Source organism: Lepidochelys kempii, chromosome 6 (genome assembly GCF_965140265.1).
Source record: "Lepidochelys kempii isolate rLepKem1 chromosome 6, rLepKem1.hap2, whole genome shotgun sequence".
Taxonomy (NCBI): Eukaryota; Metazoa; Chordata; order Testudines; family Cheloniidae; genus Lepidochelys; species Lepidochelys kempii.
In genome coordinates this window covers 60,906,342-60,934,032 of record NC_133261.1, presented here as the reverse complement: position 1 = coordinate 60,934,032, position 27,691 = coordinate 60,906,342, and the positions used below count along the sequence as shown (strand labels likewise).

At 44.4% G+C, this 27,691-nt stretch overlaps 1 protein-coding gene across 12 annotated transcripts in view; it reads right to left on the bottom strand.

The window, feature by feature from the left end:
* ATG13 (autophagy related 13) overlaps positions 1-27,691 on the bottom strand; it is a 49,614-nt gene that overhangs the window by 8,594 nt on the left and 13,329 nt on the right. For 6 of the 12 annotated variants that reach the window (XM_073348218.1, XM_073348221.1, XM_073348215.1 and 3 more), the window contains exons 4-12: positions 25,088-25,207; positions 24,412-24,458; positions 23,200-23,340; positions 11,835-11,875; positions 9,228-9,324; positions 8,809-8,907; positions 7,607-7,700; positions 4,723-4,821; positions 344-454 (exon numbers count right to left, since the gene is read on the bottom strand). In XM_073348218.1, the coding sequence (XP_073204319.1) occupies positions 344-454; positions 4,723-4,821; positions 7,607-7,700; positions 8,809-8,907; positions 9,228-9,324; positions 11,835-11,875; positions 23,200-23,340; positions 24,412-24,458; positions 25,088-25,207 (849 nt within the window). The remainder of the gene's footprint in view (positions 1-343; positions 455-4,722; positions 4,822-7,606; positions 7,701-8,808; positions 8,908-9,227; positions 9,325-11,834; positions 11,876-23,199; positions 23,341-24,411; positions 24,459-25,087; positions 25,208-27,691) is intronic. The other 6 variants (XM_073348216.1, XM_073348223.1, XM_073348222.1 and 3 more) reach the window with 4 other exon arrangements.

The following is a 27,691-nucleotide window of genomic DNA, read 5'->3' as shown; positions in this document are numbered from 1 at the left end:
AAAGAATTCATATATCACTTCCTTCCTAATTCTCTGACGCAGATTCAGTGCCATTTCTCCAGACCTATCCCTGGCCTTACCCTGTTCTCAGTGCAATGTCTCCATTCTACCCAAGGGAAAACACCTTGATTAAAGTCCCACTTCAGGTGATTCCAAGAGCATCATAAAGCTACTTCCTGCCTTATTTGCTAGCACCATGTTTTTTTTAAATTACTCTAGATCCTTTGCACTCTTGACCTAGCTGCATACAGAGGCATGCAATGGTTTTAAAGGATGTCTTATCTGTGTGACGCTTAGTGGCTGTGGTGCACGCCATATTCATTCTCCCAACCACCAAGAGTACCTGATGAGGATGTGCAGCATTCAAACCACCAGCAAAGATTACTGGATACCCCATGTCAGCTGATCCAACTCCCAGGGCAGCAGGCTGATAGGAAAGACGAGAGCTGGAAAGCTAAGAAACAAGAGAAAAAATACAAAGAGGGCAAAGAGAGAGGAAAAGCCCCCACAGTCTGAATAGTTATCAGAATCACTGGAGAAAGAACAGGAGATGTCACAGAGGCACAGTACAAGCATGGCTCTGGGCTAGCAGAGTGCCTCAAAGATTTATATGGGAGCCAACGCCAAAGGTTTGATTTAATTTATATATTTTAAAACAAATCAGCCTTGTAACAGAAAGAGGATGAGGGTTTGGCCTTAAAACAAGACTAGTTTGAGTGGGAGAGATAATGTAGGGGAAAGCCTGCATGACAGCTCTTGGAGAAAGGACCAGCACAACCACTTCAAAACTCAGAGCCCATATAAACCCTGGCATTTTAAAGCCACTTCCTCATCAAGGATTCAAGCTCTCAGCATACTTACTGCAAACAAAAGGGGATGTAGCAGGAATGAAGGACACCCCCCACCTAATCAAAGTAAACAAACCCTGGCCACAGGACATACAGGCCCTCAATCTTGCTAGCTAAAAAGAAAACCAGCAAGCTAAGCCCCACAAGATTTCCTCCCAGTATCCCAAACCCAACGAGAAGGATGAGCATCAGGAGATGCTTCCCATCTTCAGCCACCTCTTTCTCTATCTCTTGATCCTAACTAGAAACACAGTTAGTGGGGATCCATAGGAATCCCATTTCTTCTTTTGACCTCAGAAGCAGCACTCTGCTAGGAGCCATGTATCACATGACATCCTCAATTGAGACAAGGTGGGTGAGGTAATCTCTTTTATTGGACCAATTCCTGTTGGTAAAAGAGACAAGCTTTCAAGCTTAAACAGAGCTCTTCAAGTCTGGGAAAGGTTCTCAGGGTCACAGCTCAATACAAGATGGAACAGATTGTTTAGCATAAGTAACACATATTCCAAGGGAACATTTCAGGAGATGTGGCTTGTTAACATCCATGTAGTCACAGGACAAAAAGGGGAGGGCAGTAGGTTACAGATTGTTATAATAAGCCATAAATCCAGTGGGTTTTTTTACAACCATGATTTTTAGAGTCTATCAAAGTTATGAATTTAATAAGCTCCCAGGCTCGTCTTTTGAAGGTTTCCTTTGAGGACGAGGATGAGAGATCAGATATAGAGCGATCACTTTGTGAGAAGTGTGCACCCACCCATGATATGGTATTTTTGTCTTGTATCCTTTTCCTATACAAGTTCGAGTTCATTTGAGAGCATAGTGATTGCCTGGTTTCACCTATATAGTTATTATTGGGGCATTTAATGCACTGAATGAGATACATCACATATTGTGATAGGCATGTGCAGGACTCTGGATTTTGAAAGATGTGTTGTAGAGGGTATTGATCATTGTAGCAGTGGAGAAATGTCGGCCAGTTTTGCATCTGTTATGGCAGGGGCTAGTGCTGCTTTGAGTTCGTGGATCCTAATTTCTGGGTTGCTTCGGATAATGAGCTTGGTGAGGTTGGGAGGTTGTTTGAAGACCAGAAGAGGGGGTTGGGGAAAGATTTTTTTTCAGGAGGTGGTCCCCATCAAGTACGGGTTGTAATTGTTTAATGATACCCTATATTGGTTCTAGTGTGGGGTGGTAGGTGACAACTAGAGGTGTGTGGTTGGAGGATTTTTGTTTTTTTCCTGTATTGAAGCAGGTTCTCTTAGGGTATTTGGGTGGCCCATTCCATGATGTGATCTATTTCTCTAGTGGAGTGTCCTTGTTTGGTGAAGGTGTGTATCCTGGACTTTCTCCTCAAAGCATATTCTATGGTATCTGAGGGCCTGGCTGTAGGTAACAGATTTCTTGGTGTGTTTGAGGTGGTTACTGGATCTGTGAAGGTAAGTAGGGTGATCCAGGAGTCTCTTGTATATAGTTGTCTGTTGAATGCCATTACTGAAGCTAATCGCGGTGTCCAGAAAGTTGATGCTGGTGCGGGAGTGTTCTAGAGACAGTTTGATAGATGGGTGATGGTTGTAGAAGTTGTGGTGGAAATCTATGATGGGTGGGTCCGACATATGCCTATCACATCTGGTGCACTAAATGCCCTAACAACAACAACAACTGTGGGGGTGAAACCAGACAGACAATCACTATGCTCTTAACTGAATTCACCCAGAAAAATTATAGAAGACAAAAACACCATTTCACTCATGGGTGAACACTTTTCACAAGACCTGACCCCTAGGACGTGAAGGGTTCTTCCACTGGTGTAGGTGTTCCACCTCCATCGACCTAGAACTGTCTACACTGGGGGAAAAGTCAGCTTAATTACATCACTGAGGAGTGTGGATTTTTCACACCCCAGGAGATGTAGCTAATGCTGATATAAGTTCCCAGTGTAGACCAGCTCTCAGTACCTTTCCCAGAGCTGAAGAAGAGCCACAAGAGGTAACCTGAAAGCTTGTCTCTCTCACCAACAGAAGTTGGTTCAATAAAAGATATTACCTCACCCACCCAGGGACCAACATGGCTACAACACTGCAATCCCCAAGTGAGTCAGTACTCTGAGTGCTGACATTTTTGAGGTGGTGTCCTGACAATTTAAGGGCTGCCCACAGATATCAGGCTGGGCTCCTTCTAGAGTCTGGGTTAAGCTGGAGGGAGTGGTCTCTTCTCACAAACCAGGCTGGCCCAGTCTCAAGAACTCTTATTTTGCTAGGAGTATCATCTGATGCTACTCTGACTTTCATAGGGCTTTCTGCTCTCCAGAGAGTCCCCAATCCCCCCCGGGAACTCTAGGGGCCATTCCCCATTGAACTGGCCCAACATTCTCTTTATTTAAAAAGTCCCCCAACTCATGCAGACATCCCTTCCCATCACTACACTGTGATTTACTGTGAGTTAAGACAGCCAGTCCCTATTCACCAGACACTGTCAACTTGAAATTTAATTCACTTTTAAAAGCAGAGTTAAAAGTAACTTCAGCCCTGCACCTGCTGCTGAGACTGCCAGCAATGTTTGTGATTTTATAATAGAATGTTCCTATTCCATAAAAATGATTCTCTCCCCTGTTGCTGTGTGAAAGATCCATACCTACAGGAGAAACCTACCTGACTAGTCAGGGGGAGACATAGAAACTGACTACACAAAGTGTGTGAGAAGCACAAAATAAATGAACAAAAGTAGAAAATAGACATCTTTCTAGTCCTCTTAGGTGTTACTTATAACAACCAGAGATCAAACATTTTCAGACAGAGTGGTGAGATTTTTTCAAGTTAACAGTGTCTCAACTTTAACACTCTTAGAACAAGCACCACGTTACAGGAGGTGCAGGTTCCAGAGCCAGAGGCTACTCATGAGAGAACACTTCAAGCACTATCCACTGATGCCTGTTGTGTCATATGGGTAACAGATGATGGTCTCTAAGTTCCTGCAATCGGAACACATGAGTAACAAGCAAACATCCTGACTGGGAAAGAGAACTAGGCCAAGATCCTCAAAGAAATTTAGGTACCTAACTCTGATTTCAGTGGGAGTTAGGACCTAAATACCATTTAGGATCTGAGCCCTAGACAACCACAGGTGAAATCCTGTCTCCATTGAAGTTAGTGGCCAATCTCCCATAGACTTCAGAGCAGTCAGGATTTTACCCCAGATGTTTACATTGAAATGCTTCAAAACAGACTGTCATGATGGGGCATTCAATTCATTTTTGCCCTCCAAGACCCTCTAAGACCTTTGCCACCCCTCCCCTTTTCTTTACTCCCTGCCTACTCCAAGAAAAGTTGCATAAAGCTCCTCTATAGCCAGTCAACATGAAGCCTTGTGCGTGCTAGGTGGTCTCTGGGATCACAGGAGGTATGCTGGGCCTCCCTCCCTGCAGAGGTGAGGAATGCTGCTTCTTTCCCAAGCCCCTGCCAGCCGACAAAGCACTGTGCACTTTGATAAATTAAATTTCTTCTACCCACTGCAGTCAAGACCCCTTGATACCTTGACAAGACACTCTCCCCCCTTGACCTCTCAAATGGCATGCATTGGTTGCTTCCTATAGGGCTGCTGCTCAGTGCTATGCTGCAAGTGTTTTTTAGTTTAAAGAGCACTAGAGCACCATTTTGAACAAATAAAAAACCCTGCTATATAAAGAATCACAGACATTGTGAACACATCTAACCAGAATAAAAAGCCCATCCCATTTTGGGCTGACCAACTTCTTCAGCATAAGGAAGCAGCAAACAGATTTATTTCCCAGTGTACACTCTGGGTAGTCAAACTTGTACCTTCCTGCATTTTTAAAGTACTATCAGGCCATAGATACTGTATTCTATTGTGAACTCACTTGATGTGAAAAGGCCAGTCCCATCATAGGGACCTTCAAGGTGTCCATCACCACAGGAGGAGGGGTCTGAAAATGTGCCTTAGTGACAGTAAAAACACACTGTGCACATACACAGACACACAGAGGAAAACAAGGAAGGAAGAAAGAGAAAAGGACTTGAGAGAAGAACTGAAAAGAGTTGGATGAACTGAACACTAATGAGGAGCATCTATGGCCAGAGCAATCAGACAGCTTTATGCATGGTAAAATTCTCAGTATGGCCAGAAATTCATTTAATTTGTAAAGGAGTCAGTCTTGCAGTGAACCACTCCCCATCACAACTCCAGAGAGAATTAGACATAAAGCAACTGCCAAAAGCTCCATTGCACAGCTTACTAGGACTGCTAGCCAGTTCACCAAGACTAGGCTGAGGGGCTCTTAGGAACAGTTGAGACTGATTTTGATTTGAACACATACAAGTTGTCTATATTTTGATGGTCTCCCCTTCAGATGTAGCTAGTCTTCCAAAATTGTAAATTCTGAGGGGCAGGGAACATGTCTGTGTGTGTCCCTGTGCAGCACCCAGCCCAATGGGGCCCTGATCCAGGCTGAGGCCTCTGGGCACTACCATGATCCAAATCATTTTTATACCAGAACACAGCAAGTGGAGCAGGGCCTTAAGTGGAAATTGGCAATCTGTGGCATTAAAAATTGTCTAGCAGAGGGTGCCTGATGTGAGAGGGGTGGGCCATCCATGGGAATCCCACCGCACCAGGTCTGTCTCCCAGCTTCCTGGAAGCACAGTTCCATTGGAATCACATTAGCAGGTACAATCCCTGAACACTTTGGTGTTCTCCACGGAAAATACAATGCAGGGTAGTCTGCATCTTTTCTAGTAAACTCTACAGGGCTAAAGGGAGGAGGATGTATTCCGCCAATCTTGTGTTTACCCCCTCCCAATACATGGATGCCTAGATAGGCCTATTGAGGTCCAGCAGCAGAGTGGCTGAGCCTCCCTTCCACTCAGTAGGAATGTGGGATGCAGCTTGGGGGGGGAGGCCACAGTCTGTATGTACAGAATCCAGTGCACAGACAGGTCTCAGTACCTGATCTGGACTTTTAGATGTTTATAAATATATAAAGAGGGTTTGCCTTTTTTCAATGTATGTTGTCCCCTTATAGTGCCTTTTTAAATGTTGCCTTTGGCCAGAAAGATTGACAATTGCTTTACATCTGATCATATTATGTATGTAAATTATAAACCATGGAGCACTGGTACCAGAGGCTGCTGTTAGTCACCAATCCTCAAAGCACTGATGGTTTCATAGAGAGCTTTTCTTCCGATATTAGGAAGCTTCATGCCCTCCAGAAAGACGACCGGTGGCAATTTATTTAGCACCATTGTTACTATTATGTAACTAACTCTGGCTATGAGTAACTGACATAGGGACCAGTACAAATGTTCTCATGAACATTAATATGTATTAACACCATTTATTGAAAAGGCAGAGAGCATGGGGCTCAGCCTCAAACAAGTCTCTTGTGCTGGACATCTAACAACCAACAGCTTTACTCGCTCAGACTTACCATGAGCACTCCCTCTCTGATTCAACATTGCTGGGTGAACTGGTCATCAAAATATCAGTGAGGCACAAGAGAGGCCTCTTGAGATGGATTTATTACTACATTTATCAAAATTAAATATATTTACTAGTAGTTTGTCAGATTGATCACCTTGAGGCAATAAGTGACCCCAAAGCAAACTCATTCAAATGAGAAAAACGTTCTCAAACTGCATTTCACTCTTGACCATAGTAACACAGACACATCAGAAATGGACTAGAGATCTTAAAGTTCACCAGAGATACTTAATTTTGTGGACAACTGGACTGAATGTTCTTGAACTTCTAAAGCTACAGGAAAACAGATAATCTGACCAAGCTTTAGTCAGAGAGCTATAGAAATTACAGACAGGAAAAAAAGAATGAATCTGGTTGAAAAGGGGGCAGAAGACTGCTAGAAATTTTGAAGTTGTTTTCATTTTGTAGGGTTCAAAATGGACCCATTTTCTGTTTTTTGCATTGTTTCCAGAGATATTTGAAATGAAAAATGTTATGCAAATGTTTCCATTTATTGCAAACTGCGTTTGCAGTAAGAAAATGCAGATTTAAATAAACAAAAATGGATAAATTTTTAAAAAGTCTCTAAACATTTTTTGCAAAATTTTTTATAGACATTTTTTCATGAACAGTTAAAAAATGATGAAAAAGACCCTGTAATGAGTGGAAAATTTCAACGAGCTCTAGAAAAATTCCCATATAATTCACACCAAGGATCAATGCAGAACTGTTCCCCATCAGGTACTTGCTAGTGTTTGTCCAGTCTAGTTTTAGATGCTCCAAGTGATAGGGCTTTCACCCTTTCCTAGAATAATTCCACAGCCTAGGAGACTGCAAAGTAAGGTAAGTCTTCTCCTGATATTCCTGAGAGTCTCCCTCCCAATTTGAGGCTATTACACCTTGTTATATTGCCTGGCCTTATCTGAATTCATTTGTCTCTTTGTAGTGTTTATCCCCTGGACATATCTGTAGACTGCCGTGTTCCTCTTCAGTCATTGCTTAGCCCAGCTACACAATTTAGTTTTTGAATCTTTCCTCATAAATCAGTCCCTTCTGTCCCATGAAGTCTTGTTGGAATTAGCATCCACCTGGGTTTTACAAAGAGGGGAGCAAGGTCTGGGCAATACATATGTGTAAGTAAACAAATTTTAATTACAGAGACTGAACACACAGCATACTGCTGTTAGACTGTACACCTGCTACTTCAGAGGACATATGCTGAGCTGCACTAAAGGGAATTAGTTGTTCAACTTGCCTTTGGGACTGAGGAGCTCATTTTCTCCTACCTGGGATGGAGGGGAGGTGGAGAAAGAGGTAGTGCACACTTCCTGGGAGTCTTCCACTGATGGGTATGCTGCCCCATTGTCCTCACCAGTCGTTCTAGAGCAGCAAGAAGAGAGAAATTTCATGATAGGAATATTCCATAAGCCAAAAAGAAATAATGAAAAGTATTCATAGATTCCAAGGCCAGAAGGGACCATTGTGATCATCCAGTCTATTGAGTGAGACTCAGATGCTGCAGGAGGACAGAGTATTTGGGCGGAGCTGAAAGAAGAATTTACGAAGGGGCTCGGATTCTTTCGTTGGCAGGGCTGAAGAGAACACTGCCAGGAGTTTAAGTCCTTTGGGCTTTGAACTTTCCAGAGGTTCTCCCTGAAGAAGGAAAAGGTGCTTCCTCTTCCATCTGGTTTCTTTTTCCAAGAGAAAAGGTTTCGATGTACTGACCAACAGACCCAGCTTTGTTGCTGGAGGGATAGCTCAGTGGTTTGAGCATTAGCCTGCTAAACCCAGGGTTGTGAGTTCAATCCTTGAGGGGGCCATTTAGGGATCTGGGGCAAAAATTGGGGATTAGTCCTGCTTTGAGCAGGGGGTTGGACTAGATGACCTCCTGAGGTCCCTTCCAACCCTGATATTCTATGAAAAGAATCCCTGGGACCAAATACCAAATATTGTGCCATTGCTCTTGATTAGATCATCATCACAGGAATTTTAGAGAAGGCAAACTTCATGCACTTATTTCCTCCATTCTTACTTACATATGTACCCTGCTGCTGATGAAAAATCTCAACCCTGTGGGCTTTCCCACAGTGATACCCACCTATGTGAATTCCCACAGATGCATGCTTCCATGACCCCAGGTTCTGTACCAAGTGTCTTGCATGATAACTGGTACACTTTCCCTTCTGTACAATATGCAATCAGATAACTCCATCACTGACACAAAGGAGATTGCACCCTGACTGCTAAATGATCTAGAATGTTACAGCAAGGAGTTAGGACCATTGAGAATCCTCTGAGGCTAGCTGCACTCAAACCTCTAAACCTGAGGGGGAAATGCTGCCTTTCCTTACATGCTCCATTTCTAATAAGAGTGACACTGATCCTGCAGTCCTCCTCTACGCCCAGTCAGCAGGTACTAGAGAAGGCTCTGTACTTGGGCATAAGAAAGCCTTCATTTATAGCCCATGACCACACTCTGTTTCCTCACCTGTAATTGCACGGGTGCATGGGTGAGGAGCTGGGGTAGGGACGGTCCACAAAGTGATCAATGATAATCCCCATGATAGGTGGGGTCCTCTCAAACTGCCTGTAACACAACAAGCATATGGTGTTATTCATAAGACTGGCTTCCCCTCTCTACTGCGTCCCCACTCATTCCCAAAGAGTCCCTTGTATCTGTTAATGGGGACCAGAGCATCACCACAATTCAATCCTGCAACTCCAAGCATGAACCAGTGACATGGTGTTCTGGAGTCTGGCTCAGGGCTACCCAAATACTCCCCCTCTGCAAGACCTGAGGATCCAGGAGGATGTTTAATGTGGGACTACCTAAATTGGAATGAGGAAATGTGAGGTTTAATGTTGTTTTCTTGGAAGATGCTTTTTGGGCTGACCACATTTCCTTACCTGGTTGAAATGAAGGCCAGGTTGATTCTGTAGGCACAAGACAGAGTGATGGTGCCCAATGGGGTACCCACTGTTCCAACACGGACTGTCTGGAAACCTAAAAGGGGTAGAAGAGTGGTTATCAGTTTCACTAGCTTCTTATGATGGTCATAAAGGTTGATTATTTCTATTCCATACACCCGGTCTGGATTAGATCTTCCTAAACTTGGTTTCATTAATCCCTCCATTTTGAGCTCTGAACAAAAACACGAAGGAAAAACAGCAGCAATATGTTGTCTTGTGGTATCTGTCTTACTGTCACCCTCACCTGCTTCACTGCCTGCAATTCCAGTCCTGGCCCCGCACATAGCTTTGCTAATGCCCCTCTTTCGTGAATGGCATCACCTACTGCTGTTCCAGTCCTAAGCCACACAGATGCACCTCAGTTCTACTATTTCAGTCCTGGACTGCTAGAGTAGAAGTGACCATCATCGTGAACATTCTCAAAGTTCTAAGGATAGGCCTCCCTGGACAAGGGTTATGCCTTGAGTCAGTAGAGGGCTTCTCATGCTAGGGGTAAGGTTACCAAGGGTAGGGATCTATGGGCTATGGTTAAGCCTGTGGTCTTTAGGGATCCCTGGCCAGGGTTGCTAAGGGCCCAGCTTCCCAGGCTGGAGTTAGGGTTTCTAAGGGTTGGCCTCTCCAGACTAGGTTTAGATCTGGGTTCAGTGGAGCTCCCTGGGCTGGGATTAGGATTACTCAGGGTAGGCATGTCGGGGCTAGTGTTACGCCTGAGGTCAGTAAGGCACTCCAGGCTGGTGTTACTAAGGTAGTGGTCCCTGGGCTAGGGTGACCAGGTGTCCGGTTTTTGACCAGAGCACAGAGCAGAAAAGGGACCCTGGCGGCTCTGGTCAACACCACTGTTAAAAGTCCGGTCGGCAGTGCTACGGAGCTAAGGCAGGTTAGTCCCTATCTGTTCTGGCTGGCACCATGGCCAGCAGGTTTGGCTCCTTCGGGGGGGGGCACAGGGCTCCGCATGCTGCCCCCTGCCCTGGCTCTGCACTCTGCAGGTGAGAGCAGCGCGTGGAGCCTCCTAGCACCCCCACCTAGGAGCCGGACCTGCTGGTTGTTTGCTGCTTCCAGGGCGTGCACAGCATGGTGCCAGCATAGGCGCGGGAAGTAGGGGTGTGGGTGCTGCTTCCCGCGCCTATGCCCTGCTCCTGGCCCTCCGTCCCCACAACCCCTCACCTCAGCACCTCCACTACTAAAAATGTTCGAGCGCCACTGGGTGCCAGGACAGGCACGCAGCCTGCCTTAGCCCCCCCTGCTGCGCCACTGACCGGGAGCCACCCGAGGTAACCCTGCGCCCCAACCACCTGCCTTGAGCCTCTCCCCAAACCCAGAACCCCCTCCCGCACCCTGAATCCCTCATGTCTGGCCCCACCCCGGAGCCCTCACCCCCTCCCACACCCTCAACCCCCTGCCCCAGCCCAGTGAAAGTGAGCGAGGGTGGGGGAGAGCAAGCCACCAAGGGAGGGGGAATGTAGTGAGCGGGGGGCATGGCCCTGGGGAAGGGACAGGGCCTCAGGCAAGGGGCAGGGCTTGGGTGTTCAGTTTTGTGTGACTAGAAAGTTGGCAACCCTACCCTGGGCTATCACTAGGCTTGGGGCTTGTAGGGCTCCTCTGACCAGGGTTAGGATTACTAAGGGTAGGGCTCCATGGGCTAGAATTAGGCCCGTGGCCAGCAGGGATCCTCAAGGTAGGGATAGGGTTACTAAGGGTATGACTCTTCAGGCTAGAGTTATGCCTGCGGTCAGCAGGGCTTCCTAAATTAGAGTTAGGATTGCCGAAGGCAGGGGTCTCCAGGCTAGGGTTAGGATTACTAAGAGTAGGCATCTCTGGACTACAGTCACGCTTGGATTTAATGGGCCTTCTTGAGCTAGGGTTAGGGTTACTAAGGGTAGGCTTCCCCAGGCTAGGGCGACACCTGGGGTCAGTAGGGCTCTCTGGCCTAGGGTTAGATTACCAAAGATAGGGTTCCCAGGCTATCAATAGGCTTGGAACCAGTAGGACTACACTGACCAGGGTTAGGTTTATTAAGGGTAGACCTCTCTGGTGTACATTTAGGCCTGGGAACACTAGGGTTCTCCATGCTATGGTTAGAGTTACTAAGGATAAGTATCTATGGGCTAGGGTTATGCCTGGCATCAGTGGAGTCCCCAGGCTAGGGTTTGGGTTACTAAGGGTAGGGATTCTTGGGCTAGGAGGAGTCCTGTGGCCAGTAAGAATCCTCAAGCCAGGGTTCAGGTTACAAAGGGTAGGCCTGAAGCATAGGGTTATGCCTAGTCAGTAGGTCTCTCCAGACTAGGGCTAGGGTTCCTAAGGGTAGGCCTCTCTGGGCTAGGTTTACAGCCTAGGATTAGCATTACTCACAGTAGGGATTCTCAAGCTAAGGTTAGTGTTAATAAGGCATAGCTGTCATTTTGTAACATCCATTACAGATAAAGCAGAACAGAAATTACTTGTGAACTGCAGGCCTGGTCTCCTTATAACACTAGGATACTATTACAAAACCTGACAATTTGGGAGAGAGACATCAGCTAGTTTATGTCCATTGCACAACCATACCTTCTCCCAAGCCGCTCAGCTGCACTTCCCCAAAGTATATCCTACGAGGGAAAGAAGAGAGATAGTACATCAGACACAATCTATCCAGAGGCATAAAACTAAATACATTTATACTCCTTATTAAAACCATAAGGAGTGGAAGGATCAGAGCCATCTTTCCTCTTTAGAAGGTACATTCCACGTGGCAAATCGTGCTCGGACTGGCTAGAAAGCCTGCTCCCAAAGAGTCTGCCAGCCAAATGGCTAATTCCATCCCATCAGATGAACACATACAGTATTGTTTGAGGAAGGAGAAGGAAAAGGAAAAGACAGCAAAAGCATCTGTTGTAAGCTGGGATAGGATCTGATCAGAAAGGAAAGAACAGATACTTAGACATATCAGAACCCACTTCCTATTAAAAACATGATTTCTTTTTTAAAAAACCCTACCAACTGGCTCAGTGACCAGTCTACAGATCCATGGAAGACTGAGACTCAGAACTGACTTGGGATTCCAGGCCTGGGGAGCTGCCTATTCCGAGTCCTAGTATTGGTGCTTATCTTACTACATACAGGACACTAACTTGATGTGATGGGGTGTTCACACCACACAAACCCTAAGGTAGCCCTAAAGGGACCAATTAATCTTACTGGCTGCACCTGGGGGAGAGTCAGGCTTGATTGATAAGCACTAACTGAAGATAAAGCCCAGGTGTCCAGGAGCAGGCTGGGCTTGTAAAAAGTCAGGAAATTGAGAGCAGAAGGGGACTAGGTGGGCTGGCCAGCCTGCCTGGACGTTGGAACTGGGCTGAATGCTGGTATCTGGCAGAAGACTCTGAGCCGCAGGAGTAGTCTGGTGGTGGAGGGCTGTCGCTGGTGCTGGTCCTTGGCTGCAAGTTGCAACTGACAATGGAAGCAGGGGGAGAAAAAGAGAAAATCTCCTTGGACTATGAAGGAGAAGCAGCGGGGGACAAAGAGTGGTCTCAGAACAGGGGGAAACGAAGTCTTGATATGTCAGGATTTGAAGAAGGAATGCACAGAAATGAAAAACAAATGCAGGATAAAAGTCAACATTTCATAATTGTCAAATAAGTGAGAAGATGTGAAGGTAAGAGATGTTCACCACTTTTCTTTATCCATTCCATTTTCAGGGGGTTGTGACATACAAAGAGCTAAAAGAATGCAGGGCGGAGATCTATTGATAGACTTTACACATCAGGAGCAAGTTGAAAAACTTCTTGAATCTGTAAGCTTAGGGAAAATGAAAGTTACTTGTCAATTGCCTAAATTCCTGACATAAGCAAAAGGGGTTATGTAGGGAATACGGTTAGGATTCTCTGAGGATATCACAAAGAGTACAGGCAAAGATAAACTATTGTTTGTTAAACAGCTACTTAGGAGAGAGGCAGAAAACTGGCCATCTACAGAGGGATCAAGAGGCATAACACTTAAAAGTGGGGTATCAATATTTCTGGGTTAAACCATATATTCCTTCCCCCGTCTTCTGCCATGAGGTGCTGTAATTGCCACATACAAATGGCTGTCAAAGGTTTGACTAAGGGAACAATGAGGTACAGTAAATGTGAAGGAAGTCACACAAATGACAACTGTGTAGAAAGAACAGAACCTAAATGCAACAATTGTGAGGGAAAGCACAGTTCAGAATATAAAGGATGTTCAGTAGCAGAACAAGTTAGAGAAATACAAAATATTTAAATAATTTAAAAAGTGTCATCTGCGGAGGCTACGAAAAGATACCCAAATGCAGAAAATAGAAAAAGAAAAATACTCAAGTGAGAGAAAAGATATACAGGTGCAGCAGAACACATCTCTAGTCAGGAAAGAGAACGAGCCCTGGTCTACACTAGTAGTTGAGGTCGAGTTTAGCAGCGTTAAATCGATTTAACCCTGCACCCGTCCACACGATGAATCCCTTTTTTTCTACTTAAAGGGCTCTTAAAATCGATTTCTCTACTCCATCCCCAACAAGGGGATTAGTGCTGAAATCGGCCTTGCCGGGTCGAATTTGGGGTAGCGTGGATGCAATTCCACGGTATTGGCCTCCGGGAGCTATCCCAGAGTGCTCCATTGTGACCACTCTGGACAGCACTCTCAACTCAGATGCACTGGCCAGCTAGACAGGAAAAAGCCCGCAAACTTTTGAATCTCATTTCCTGTTTGACCAGCATGGCAAGCTGCAGGTGAGTGCAGAGCTCATCCGCAGAGGTGACCATGATGGAATCCCAGAATCGCAAAAGAGCTCCAGCATGGACCGAACGAGAGGTACGGGATCTGATCGCTGCATGGGGAGATGAATCTGTGCTATCAGAACTCCGTTCCAGTTTTCGAAATGCCAAAACATTTGTCAAAAATATCCCAGGGCATGAAGGACAGAGGCCATAATAGGGACCCAAAGCAGTGCCGCATGAAACTTAAGGAGATGAGGCAAGCCTACCAGAAAACCAGAGAGGCAAACGGCCGCTCCGGGTCAGAGCCTAAAGCATGCCACTTCTATGATAAGCTGCATGTCATTTTAGGGGGTTCAGCCACCATTACCCCAACCGTGTGCTTTGACTCCTTCAGTGGAGAGGGAGGCAACATGGAAGCAGGTTTTGGGGACGAGGAAGAGGATGATGATGATGAGGTTGTAGGTAGCTCACAGAAAGCAAGCAGAGAAACCGGTTTTCCCGACAGCCAGGAACTGTTTCTCACCCTGGACCTGGAGCCAGTACTCCCCCGAACCCACCCAAGGCTGCCTCCTGGACCCGCCAGGTGGAGAAGGGACCTCTGGTGAGTGTACCTTTTAAAATAGTATATATGGTTTAAAAGCAAGCGTGTTTAATGATTATTTGCCCTTGCATTCGCGGCCAGTACAGGTACTGGAAAAGTCTGTTAATGTATCTGGGGATGGAGCGGAAATCCTCCAGGGACATCTCCATAAAGCTCTCCTGGATGTACTCCCAAAGCCTTTGCAAAAGGTTTCTGGGGAGGGCAGCCTTATTCCTTCCACCATGGTAGGACACTTTACCACGCCAGTCCAGTAGCACATGGTCGGGAATCATTGCAGAACAAAGCATTGCAGCGTATGTTTGCTGGCGTTCAAACAACATCCGTTCTTTATCTCTGTTATCCTCAGCAGAGTGATATCATTCATGGTCACCTGGTTGAAATAGGGTGCTTTTCTTAAGGGGACATTCAGAGGTGCCCGTTCCTGCTGGGCTGTTTGCCTGTGGCTGAACAAAATGTTCCCCGCTGTTAGCCACGCGGTGGGGGGAGGAGTTAGCCACGTGGTGGGGGGAGGCAAAATGCGACCTTGGAACGAAAGCACATGTGCTATGTTAACAGCAAGGTTTACTGTGAAAGAGTGTACCCATTGCTCTATAAAATGTGTCTTTTTAACTATCACTGTCCCTTTTTTTTCTCTCCACCAGCTGCATGCATGTGTTTCAAGGATCACAGGATCTTCTCCTTCCCGGAGGCTAGCGAAGATTAGAAGGCGAAAAAAACACACTCGTGATGAAATGTTCTCTGACCTCATGCTGTCCTCCCACACTGACAGAGCACAGACGAATGCACGGAGGCAGACAATGTCAGAGTGCAGGAAAGTACAAAATGAACGCGAGGAGAGGTGGCGGGCTGAAGAGAGTAGTGGCGGGCTAAAGAGGAGAGGTGGCGGCAGCATGATGAGAGGAGACAGGATTCAATGCTGAGACTGCTGGAGGATCAAACTAATATGCTCCAGCATATGGTTGAGCTGCAGAAAAGGCAGCAGGAGCACAGACCACCGCTACAGCCCCTGTGTAACCAACCGCCCTCCTCCCCAAGTTCCATACCTCCTCACCCAGACTCCCAAGAATGCGGTGGGGGGGGGCCTTCGGCCACCCAGCTACTCCACTCCAGAGGATTGCCCAAGCAACAGAAAGCTGGCATTCAATAAGTTTTAAAGTGCTGTGTGGCCTTGTCCTTCCCTCCTCCACCACCCCACCCAGTGCTTCCCTCCTCCACCACCCCTCCTGGGCTACCTTGTCAGTTATCCCCCTATTTGTGTGACGAATTAATACAGAATGCATGAATGTGAAGCTTACAGGGAAGTAGAGTGAACTAAGGTGGGGAGGGGTTTATCAAGGAGAAACAAACAGAACTTTCACATTGTAGCCTGGCCAGTCATGAAACTGGTTTTCAAAGCTTCTCTGACGCTCACCACACCCTCCTGTGCTCTTCTAACCGCCCTGGTGTCTGGCTGCGTGTAACCAGCAGCCAGGCGATTTGCCTCAACCTCCCACCCCGCCATAAACATCTCCCCCTTACTCTCACAGAGATTGTGGAGCGCACAGTAAGCAGTAATAACAGTGGGAATATTGGTTTTGCTGAGGTCTAACCGAGTCAGTAAACTGCGCCAGTGCGCTTTTAAACGTCCAAATGCACATTCTACCACCATTCCACACTTGCTCAGCCTGTAGCTGAACAGTTCCTGACTACTGTCCAGGCTGCCTGTGTGTGGCTTCATGAGCCATGGCATTAAGGGGTAGGCTGGGTCCCCAAGGATAACTATAGGCATTTCAACATCCCCAACGGTTATTTTCTGGTCTGGGAAGAAAGTCCCTTCCTGCAGCTTTTGAAACAGACCAGAGTTCCTGAGGATGCAAGCGTCATGTACCTTTCCCAGCCATCCCACGTTGATGTTGGTGAAACGTCCCTTGTGATCCACCTGTGCTTGTAGCACTATTGAAAAGTACCCCTTGTGGTTTATGTACTCGCCAGCTTGGTGCTCCGGTGCCAAGATAAGGCTATGGGTTCTGTCTATGGCCCCACCACAGTGAGGGAATCCCATTGCAGCAAAGCCATCCACTGTGACCTGCACATTTCCCAGGGTCACTACCCTTGATATCAGCAGATCTTTGATTGCGTTGGCTACTTGCATCACAGCAGCCCCCACAGTAGATTTGCCCACTCCAAATTGATTCCCAACTGACTGGTAGATGTCTGGCATTGCAAGCTCCCACAGGGCTATTGCCACTCGCTTCTCAACTGTGAGGGCTGCTCTCATCTTGGTATTCATGCACTTCAGGGCAGGGGAAAGCAAGTCACAAAGTTCCATGTAAGTGCCCTTACGCATGCAAAAGTTTCGCAGCCACTGGGAATCGTCCCAAACCTGCAACACTGTGCGGTCCCACCAGTCTGTGCTTGTTTCCCGGGCCCAGAATCAGCATTCCACGGCATGAACCTGCCCCATTAGCACCATGATGCCCACATTGCCAGGGCCCATGCTTTCAGAGAAGTCTGTGTCCGTGTCCTCATCACTCTTGTCCCTGCGCTGACGTCGCCTACTCGCCTGGTTTCGCTTTGGCAGGTTCTGGTGCTGCATATACTGCTGGATAATGCTGGACAATGTTTTTGCCCCATTAGGCATTGGCATCTCAACCTAGAATTCCAATGGGCTGTGGAGACTCTGGGAACTGTGGGATGGCTAATCACAAGTGCAACACTCTGGAAGTCGACGCTAGCCTCAGTACTGTGGAAGCACTCTGCTGAGTTAATGCACTTAGAGCATTTTGTGTGGGGACACACACAATCGACTATGTAAAAACGGTTTCTAAAAAACCGACTTCTATAAATTCGACCTAATTTCGTAGTGTAGACATACCCTGAGAGAGTTATGGGAGATTGTGTATTGCTTGTAGGTAAAGGGAAGTTTATAACATTAATTACAGAAGTAATTAACTGCATCTTGCTGATGGGTGGGGGGGGAGCTGAAAAGATTAAAGTCATAGCAAAAGCAGTAGAAAAATATCTAAAGATAAACAACCTCTTGATTGACTGCATTCATGTGATTTTTAAATTAAGGCAATAATACAACCTAAACAACCTGGTTTTAATGATCCTTAGTTGGAATGCACATGGACAAGAATTTAAGAAAGCCATCTTTGAAATGGGAAAAAAGCCTGATGTAACATGTGTGCAAGAAATATGGGTAATAAGTAAGCTTATGTTCAAATTTACCAGGATATGATATACCCTGGAGAGATTAAGAGGCTATAAAAGAGGGACTTAGTTTCTGCATATCCGTTTTAATGTAACTAAGGTTTGAATATAATGCTACTGAGATTCCCATGCAGAACAGAAACCATTAAATACAGATTTATAGTGTTTATACAGTAGAACCTCAAAAATATGAGCACCAGAGTTACAGACTGACTGGTCAACTGGACACCATGTGAAACCGGAAGTAACCAATCATGTAGCAGCAGAGAATTTAAAAACAAAAACACAAAAAAAGCCAAGTACTGTACTGTGCCTGTATTGCATCTTAAAGATAAGCACATCTGGGCTACTGGTCCCCACCCTACCCACGGGAGACAGCAGAGCAGGAGCATTGCTGGGGTCTGCGCAGCTCTCTCTCAAACCCCCAATGGGACAAGGTGCAAACTCATGCCAGGGCTGACTAGGTTGCTCAGCTGCTGCTGAGTCCTGGCTTTGAGTGTCAGCTACTGGATCTGGAGCCTAAACGGCACTTTGTTCAGAGTTACAAACATTTCAGTTACGAACAAACTCCATTCCCAAGGTATCCATAACTCTGAGTTTCTACTGTAATCCAAATAAACTATTTTAGAATTAGAAAAAACAGTCAAACAAACAGTCATAATTTGCAGAGACTTTGATAGTCATACTGAGCTATGCGGAGATAAGAAAATTGATCTAAATGGTAAATGCTTAGAACAATTTGATATGCATAACCTGGTAATATTGAATATAGGAACACCTACTAAATTTAATTTAATGGATGGATCTTTTTCAGTTTTGGATTTGGGAACCACAGCAAATAATACATAGTAAATGCAACTGGGAAATTCATAAAGATGACAGAATAGGAAGTGATCACTTCCCTATGCTGATTGAGTACCAAAGCCAAAGAAATGTAGAAAAACACAGAGCTCCAAGCTGAAATTTTCAAAAAGCTAACTGGGGCCTTTTTAAGATATAAATGTGATGAATATTTATGTAGTAACTGTGCAAGTGACAACTTGGGAGAATTCTATAACATAATAAAAGGAATTACAGCAGCAACTAATCTGGCCATCTACAAAACATGAAATTGCCTACAACTCAGAAATCCCATTCCCTGGTATAATGAAGATTGCAAATTAGCAATCAAGGAAAGAAATAAGGCAGACAAGCAAGCAAAACACACAATGAACAGTAAAGACTTAATGAATTATAAAAGATGTAAGGTAGTAGCGCAAAGGATTATCAAAAAGACAAAAAATTGGAAAAATTTCTATAGGAAATGATACAAAGATTCTCAGCTTTCAGAAATATATAAGCAAATTGAGTGCATGGAATTCAAAGTAAAAGTAAACCTATACCTGATCTTATTGGAAACAATGATATTGAGGTCTCCAACTTAGGAAAGGCAGCCATTTTAGCAAAAGACTTCCAAAAGGTCAGTAGTGATATGAATTAAAGCAATGAGTTTTGTGAGAAGAAAAAGATGTACTGAGAAAAACGGTGACCAATTAAATGGCTGGAGAGAATATACTAATGGTGTGCTAAACAAACATTTTAAAATGCAGGAGCTTATTGCAGCCATTAGAAAAAGGAAAACTACAGCTCCAGGTAAAGATAATATATATAATGAAATGCTCCAGTACTGGTCAGAAGGGAGTTTAAAGATTCTATTGTGGTTATAGAATGATATATGGGAAAAAGGACTGGGGCCAATAGCATAGAAACAAACATTGGTAATACCAGTTAAGAAACCAGGCAAGGATCATACAAAACCTGATCCTTATGGGCCCACTGCCCTCATACCATGAGTGGGAAAAATCAAGGAAAAAAAATGATAAATTTAAGGCTTGTGGAATACTTGAAGAAAATATTTATAAACTAAGTATTATAACTGAGATACAAAGTGGTTTCAGCAAAGGAAGATGTACAACTGATCATATAGTGAGACTAGAACTGGAGGTACAAAAAAGCATAAGGACTAAGAACTCTATGGACATCGAAAGAACTGAGGACTTCTTGGACATCGAAAAAGCATATGATATGCTATGAAGGGAAGGCCTCCTATATAAAAATAACCAAAATTGGAATTAACAAAAGAGGACATGTTGGTGGATAAAGCACTTTTTAAGGGACAGAACTACAAAAGTCAAAGTGGGAACAGCTTTAACCAAAACCTACAAGCTTACAAATGCAACTCCACAAGGAGTATTGTTAGCCCTTCTTTTTTTCCATTATGATAAGTGACCTCCTGGAAAGTGTGCAGATGGGAATAAGTATTTCCCTTTTCACAGACGACTGTGCTATATGAACTAAGCATAAAAGACTTGAAATAGCTGTGGAAAAGAAAAATGAGGCACTCCAGAGAATTTCCAAGTGCAGAAATTATTGGAGATTTAAATTCTCACGTGCAAAAACTAAGGAAATGTTTTTAATTTGGAAGAAAATTAAGGAAGACTGGGACTTATTTCTTTATGGTGAAAAAATTCAGAACAAAAGTTTTGTTCCTAGGAATAGTGCTTGATAAAATGTTAACTTGGAAAGGTCACATAGATAACACCACACGAAAATGTACAAGTAGGATGAACTTACTTAAAGGCGTAGCTGGAAACAAATGGGATGCAGATAAGAAGGTATTGATAATGTATAGTGAAGCATTGATAAGACCAGTTTTAGACAATGGATGCCAAGCTTTTGGTTCAGCCTCAAAAACAACTCTTAGACACCTAGAACTGCTCCAGGCCCAAGCTCTGCGACTGGCATGTGGTGCAGTGTTTACCTCAGTAATGTGTGCTGCAACTAGCCACTGAAGAGGGACCTATCAATCCAAGGATGAAACTATTAGATCTAACCTTTTGCACAAAGGTAAAAGGGAATCATGAAAATAGAAGTATGAGGATTGCCGGGAGCCAAGTAGACAAAATGATATGGATTGCCACACATTTCCTCATACTAATCAGAGTAAAAATGGGAAAAAGGAGATATGTAAAAAAGAAATATTGAGAGAACTAGAATTTTTTAATCATGGGAAATCAAATTACAGCTGCAGTTATTCCCCATTTGTGGATTTGGAATTGTATGTAAAAAACCAAACCAAGAGAAGAAAAAAATTCACACATTAGGACTAATCAAATTTCTGAATTTATTTAGAAAAAATGAGGCCAGCTTTGCCAAATCTATGCAGACAGATCAAAAGATGACAGCATGGGTAGAGTGGAAACAGCCTTCTGTGCTCCTAGTCTTGGAATCCACAAATCTAAAATGCCATCAAATTATGGGACCATTCTGAAAGCTAAACTAATGGGCATAATGTTGGCACTGAGCTGGGTAGGAGATGCGTGACCAGCTACAGCTGCAATTTTATCTGACTCCTTGTCAGGCATTATGACAATCAGAACAGGGACTTTGGAAAGTAGAATGACAAGTGAAATAACGTTTCTAACTATGGAAACAATGCAAGCAGGTGTCTGTGTAACAATAGCATGGATTCTTATGCACATCAGAATACCTGGAAATCAGATGGCTGACAAAAGGATATGAAATGGCTGACAAAAATACCATGTGGAGGTGGATATTAAGATACCCTTAAGTAGAGGAGAATTTAAAAGTGTGATCATGAATAAGCTTGCAAAGGAATGGCAAAAACTATGGGTCAAGGAAACAAAGGGACAAAGGTTTTATGACATACTCAAAAAATTGGAGATAATACTATATGCCACAATTATCATAATGTGAAGTAGTCATTTTTAGAGTGTGTTAGCAGGTCACTGTGCGTTAAATAATAAGTTAACCTGATTAAAAAGACAAAGATGGGCTGAATAATATGCACAAAACCAAAGAAACATGTTCTATGGCATTCTGGGCAATAGTCTACAGAAAGTAAGTTTCTTCATAAAAAAATGTAGCTGGCTTGGAATCAAAAAAATTTCCCTGAACGGAAATGGAATGATTGGGTGGGGAGGGAGGGATAAAAAAAATGGCTAAAATGAATGGAGAAAGTGGCGGTCATAGCCTTGTGGGATGACACTGCTGTGCCTCAAAAAAACCAAAAACAAACAAAAAAAACCTATGACAAAGAAGGGGGTTGCAGGGAGAGAGTCTTTCAGTTGTTCTCTGGGCACAGAGAAGTGGGTAGGAGGAAACCTATGAGGAAGAAAAAGCCCTGGGATCCCATCCTGTCCCTGGTGGAAGGGATTTACCCACAGGAGTTGTAGGCAAAAAAGCCTGTGGAAGGCAGAGTAGGAAGAAGCCCAGGGAAAGAGCAGTGAGGGTTGAGACTGCTTAGACCTTGGCTGCTGATTATAGGGTCCTTGGGCTGAAACCTAGAGTAGCAGGCAGGCTCAAGTTCCCCTACCAGCCACTGGGAAGTGGCACAGGACTGGTGAAGGTGGCATCTGGACAGTTGGTCTAGCGAGATACTGATACACCAGAAGGGAAAAAACTATATAGTGATCTGGCCAGATGGCTGAGTCATGAAGAGAGAGCACCCTGAGTGCTGGAGAGTGAAAAGGACCACAGGGCGAGCAAGTGGCAGAAGGGGGCAATAGACCAGACTAGAGTTTATCCCCAGACCCAGCCACAAGGAGGCAACCTCAATGGTGAGTGAATCCCGTTGAACTCTGTTACCTGCACATTAAAGAAACAAGCAATGTGGGCAAGAACAGAGAAAAGATGAGAATTTTGTTAAACCTCACAACTTCTGTGCCAATCATGGTAACAAACCTGTGACTTTGCAGTAGCTTCAACTCACCACCCCAATGCTCTATACAACCACTTCCTGAGGTCAAAAAGAACGGGATTAGGCCAGCAACCATCCTACCTCAAGTTGTGAGCCCATCAAATCTCACAAGCTAAGTAGGGCTAAGCCTGATTAGTATTTGGGTAGGAGACCCACAGGAAAATCCTAGGAGTGGCGGGAAGTGGCAGTGAGGATTTAAGAAATGACCTTCTTCCAGAACTAGCTTTTTAAATTGTGTTCTGCATGAATGTACTTGAGTGTCCAATTTGTGCATGCATTTATTGTGATTCTATATAGGTCTTTGGTAATTGTTTGCCAGAATGACCAGTTACGCAATTAACTGTTCAAGTGCATGTACAATTAGTGTGTGCATAAGTCACATATACATTTACACACATTTTTAAATCTGTTCTCCAGCATCCCAGGGTGGGTTGGCGAGCTGCAGCTGGAGGCGCTGTGCTACAAATCAGGTAGAACACTGAAGGCCTGATCATTAGGGATCTATCTATCTTCTGGCAATTTTTGCATAAGTTTCAGATATTGGCTTTGGTTTTTCTAGCCAAATTCCAATTGAGTAGCTGGATTTTGTGTGCCTAAAAGTCTCCTACTGTTTCAGTTCAGACACAGAATATCAGTCTACATTACCTGTACAGTATTACGTATTCATGGCCCTGTTTCCTGGAAAGTCTGTAGGCTGGAGTCACCCTGGTTATAGCAAGCAAGGACTTCAGCAGCAGAGACAGCCTATTGTACACAGTGTACGAAACTTTGATTTCTTTGTCACACCTAGAGAGCACATAGAAGCAGTTAGACCAATGTTTCCAGCCAAGCAATGCAAATTTACACCAAAAGGGAGTTGGGCCAGTAATCTAATACTTGCTTAAGAGTGAAAGACAGACCTGAAATAAAGCATCAGGATGGTAATCTGTATCTGGGCTAGCAGGCCAAGACTCCTATTCCAGTCCAGGACAAACAGTAAATAGTGATTCTGTAGAACTCACTGCTGCAGAAGGTATAGGGCCTTGTACTAGAGAGGGGTAACTTTAGCATAATTAACATTTGTAGTTCCTGGGTAATTGAATTTCATGCTTGACAGCACACACTGATTGCCACAAGGGACCAAGAAAGAATTAATTTCTAATCCTCTTCTCTGACGAACAGTAAGCAGCAGGAGAGGGGCATTGTGCATGGGGGAGGGGCTTGTCTCTGAAACATCACGAGTGGTATGTCTGACTTGAAAGACCAATGATCTAATATGGCAAATCTTACATTCCCTTGTTACTTCTCAGTTTTGGAGAGGGTGGGAGAAACAAAGAATACAAAAAGCAAGAGCTATGAAAAAGCAGATGACAGTGTTTCCCTTTAACTTAACTGATGGAAAGTACAAAAGCAGGACTTAATGCCAACTTTGCCTCCAAATTCCTTTACACACACATCTTGAGAATCAGTGTCGGGTACATAATACTGGGATCCTGAAGGGCTTATTACAACTCTCGCTGCACTTGAGAAGAGAATATTTTGTCTTTTTTCTCCTTCTCCATGGTCTCTCCATTCCCACTAGGCTGCTGCTCATTGTGATGTACATGTCAGGGTGCATGCCAGACAGCACAGGACATTGAAGCAGAGCATGACAGCTCCAATTGCTGGTTAAAGGCCCCTCATATGAACCTCTCTGGAACACCTTCTGATCTGCCCTTGGCAACATCTTGGAATGCTGTTAAGCTCTTCCCCATAGCTTTTCCAGTTTCAGGTGAGGTCCCCTGTGTGCTCAATCAATCATTCAGTCAGCCAGGAAAAACTTGCTCATTTGATTAAAAAAAAAAAAAAAAAAAAAAAAATTGAGGAACACACACTTACTTTTCATTCATTTCTAGACACCAGATTTCCAGCTCCATGGAATCTCCCTGCATCAGAGAAAGGATCAGGAACATAGCTCATTTAAAACAAACAAGCTCTTTCACATTTCATTAAGAATCAGTTACAGCAATGTAGCTCTAAGGCAGTGGTTCTCAGCCTGTGGCCCAATCAGCACAGAGCTGCAGCCCATGTAACATCCTCAGGGCCATACAAGTAGTATTGGATGTGGCCCACAATGGTAAATAGGTTTAGAACCATTGTTCTAAGGGAATGTATTTTTCCTGACTCTTGATTCTTTGTAAACAGATGGTCATTATTTCCTCATTATATGCATGTGCTAACAAGGACAGGACCCAAAGATATCTTACTGTGGGACAAGGGAGCCCCATAAAAAGTAGGATGGAGGCTGTACTCAGGACATGCTTACATCAGAATGGCTTAGCTCCCAAGGTGAGCTAATAAGCTGATTTTGCAGCTCTCCCACTAAGCGTTTGGCCTCACCAATTTGCAGTGAGATTTCCCTTTAGTTGTAAAATATGTTCATTTTCAGTGGCATACTAGCACACTGCAGGTCTAGAGAGATTTTTACATGGCCTTGGGCAAGAGAATAAGAGCTTAGGCAGGTAATTTAAGGGGCAAGTCAGCAAATGGTGATGTATCTTGACTGGGTTCTTACCTCAGAGGTTTTGAGAGAGATCTCTACACACATTGACCGTCCAACAGCAGGTAGCTGTCCTGCCAGGGCTTTCTTTGCTTCATGAGTTACCTCTGGTATATCTTTGATTGCCAAGTTGAACTGCAAAATGAAAGAACTTACTTTATTTTTCAGATTCCTTTGGAAAACCTGTCCAGTGCACACTGCAGACAGACTCAAGTTAGAGCAATCTGCTACAAAACAGATTAAAGAGGTGCCCACTCTAACAGTTACAGAACGGACTATTGAGGGTGAATACATATTTAAGCCTGACAGAAGCCTTCTGTGAATTTTAAGAGTCTGGTCTGATAAAATTTAACAGCGTAAGCATAAGTAGAACTGTGCATGTGTAAGAAATTGCAGAGTAATCATGTCTGTGAGAAAACAAAAAGATAAACTAAAAAGCTAGAAAAGACTCATTTGAACTAACACTAAACCTGTACTGACAGGGGAGGAGAGTTAACGTGGAAATGAAAGACTATGATGTATGTATAAGAAAAGATAACAAAAAGTTATACATAAGTTTGTGTAATACAGCAAGGTTGAAGTGGTATTCTCCAGTGCTGGAGGTGACTGATGAAATTGTCCTGATGAGCTTCCCACTTGTAAGTAACTGACCACCATGTGCTGAGTGTTTTGCCTTAATAAAGATTTGTTATACCCCTCTGCTGAGAAAGTGAATCTCATTCCAACGTTCTGGTGAGCTACGCAGTTTGTAAATTGGGCTAACAGCCAATATCCCAGGGACTGCGACCTAAGGCTATTGAGGGGTTTAAGGCATTTTTAAGGGACAGCGGAGTCGCTGGAGAGATATGTAGACAAGACATGGTGGGGGTTCCCTTAAGGAGATGGACACCCTTACAAGACAGAATCTGCTTGAAGTGGGGGCTAATGTGCTTGAAAGCAACTTTTTCAGCAACAAAAAGGTTGCTGAGAAAAGGGTAAAAGACACAGTTCAGGGTGAGATAGCGACCACTAGAGCTTTTGAGAAACAAAATGGAGCACTGAAACTGGAATTCAGAAAATAAAAACTCAAGTTAAAGAAATGCAGAAGGGTGAGACACAAGAACTGATAGACAAGGTCACTGAGCTACGAACTTTGACTGAGAACGCTCAAGAATGTGAGTTTCTTAAGGAGCAGAATGATGTTCTGCAACCACAGCTAGAAGCAGTGCAATTGGAGAATACAGAACTGACAGGGGCTTTTAATCAGACAGTGAAACTTTTGGAAGAAGGAAGCATTAATGAGCACAGTGTTGTATTGTCTAAGGAGGCTCCACCTCCTCATAATCCACTTTTTCCTTCCTTGAGCAATCTGGACTCTAAAGCTGCTCTTATGGTGCCTGTTCCAGTGGAGCCTATAATCATGTCCACAGTCCAAAACAATCAGGGTGGTACCTGTTTAGAGGTGAAGGTTAAAAACCTTTTACCAGAGGAGATAGCCATACTGCAAGAAATAGCCCCTTGCTCCAGAAGCACGGAGGAAGTGTTGAAGTGGCTTCTGAAAACTAGAGAGCAGGTTGAATTTTGTGATCTGACTAGAGGGATAGGAGAGGATTTTACAAAAGGGAGTTGGCTCTGGGGTTTGGCTACGTATTCCACAGGGCTAGAGAGGCTGGATATAGTGGCAGTTGTTGTGTGCAGAGCTTATCCGAGTTTTATTCTGGTCTGATGCAGCAATCACCACCGTTGTTGCTGTTAAGCAGAAACCTAAGGAGCCCCCTGCCAAACACGAAGAGCGACTTTTTTTTTGCTTGTTCTCTGGTCATGAATAATCCATTTTGTGATGATTCAGACTACCCACAACTTGTTATCGATGGGCCACTTCCAGAGGTTAGAGAGGCAGTTAAAATGGTATTTGAGAGGGGCTGAACTAATGTTCAGGTTGAAAAAGCAAAATATTTTTACCCCCCAGGACATGGTGAAAAGCACAAAGACCCTGTGGATGAGGCTGAAGCATACAGGATTGAAAGTGGCCAGGAATGCAATTCCAAGGGTAGTACAGAAACCCCTGGGTACGGTAGAGTGTGTGGCAGAGAGAAAGGAGGTGGTTGTGAGCACCCATGGATCCCCTTTTATGAGGAAGAGAGGTGCAATGAGGAACTGGAGGAGGTGGTGTGGAGGCTCCAAGAGGTGTCCTAGGGAACAGGGAGCAGTCTGCTGGCTGGAACTGCTTCATCCGTCCCTCAGTAGGGATACTGAGCCTCCTCCCACTCATGCAGGATTCTTACCCACTTCACCTTGGATGAGTGGGAATGCCACAACGTATTATCAGTTATAGGAGACATCCATAAACATGCTTTGCTTGATAGTGGAGAATCCGTCTTGTGACAGGGTTGGGCCAGATGGCTACAGGAAAGTGATAGAAGGCAGATATATTAGCCCCAGGTTAAGTAGGTCCTTTTTCCCTGGGTAAGGTAACAGGGAAGGTTCCAGAACAATCAGGAACTTTCTGGAAACAATTAAGGCAGACAGGCTGATTAGAACACCTGCAGCCAATCAAGAAGCTGCTAGAATCAATTAGGGCAGGCTAATCAGGGCACCTGGGTTTTAAAAAGGAACTCACTTCAGTTTGTGGTGTGCGTG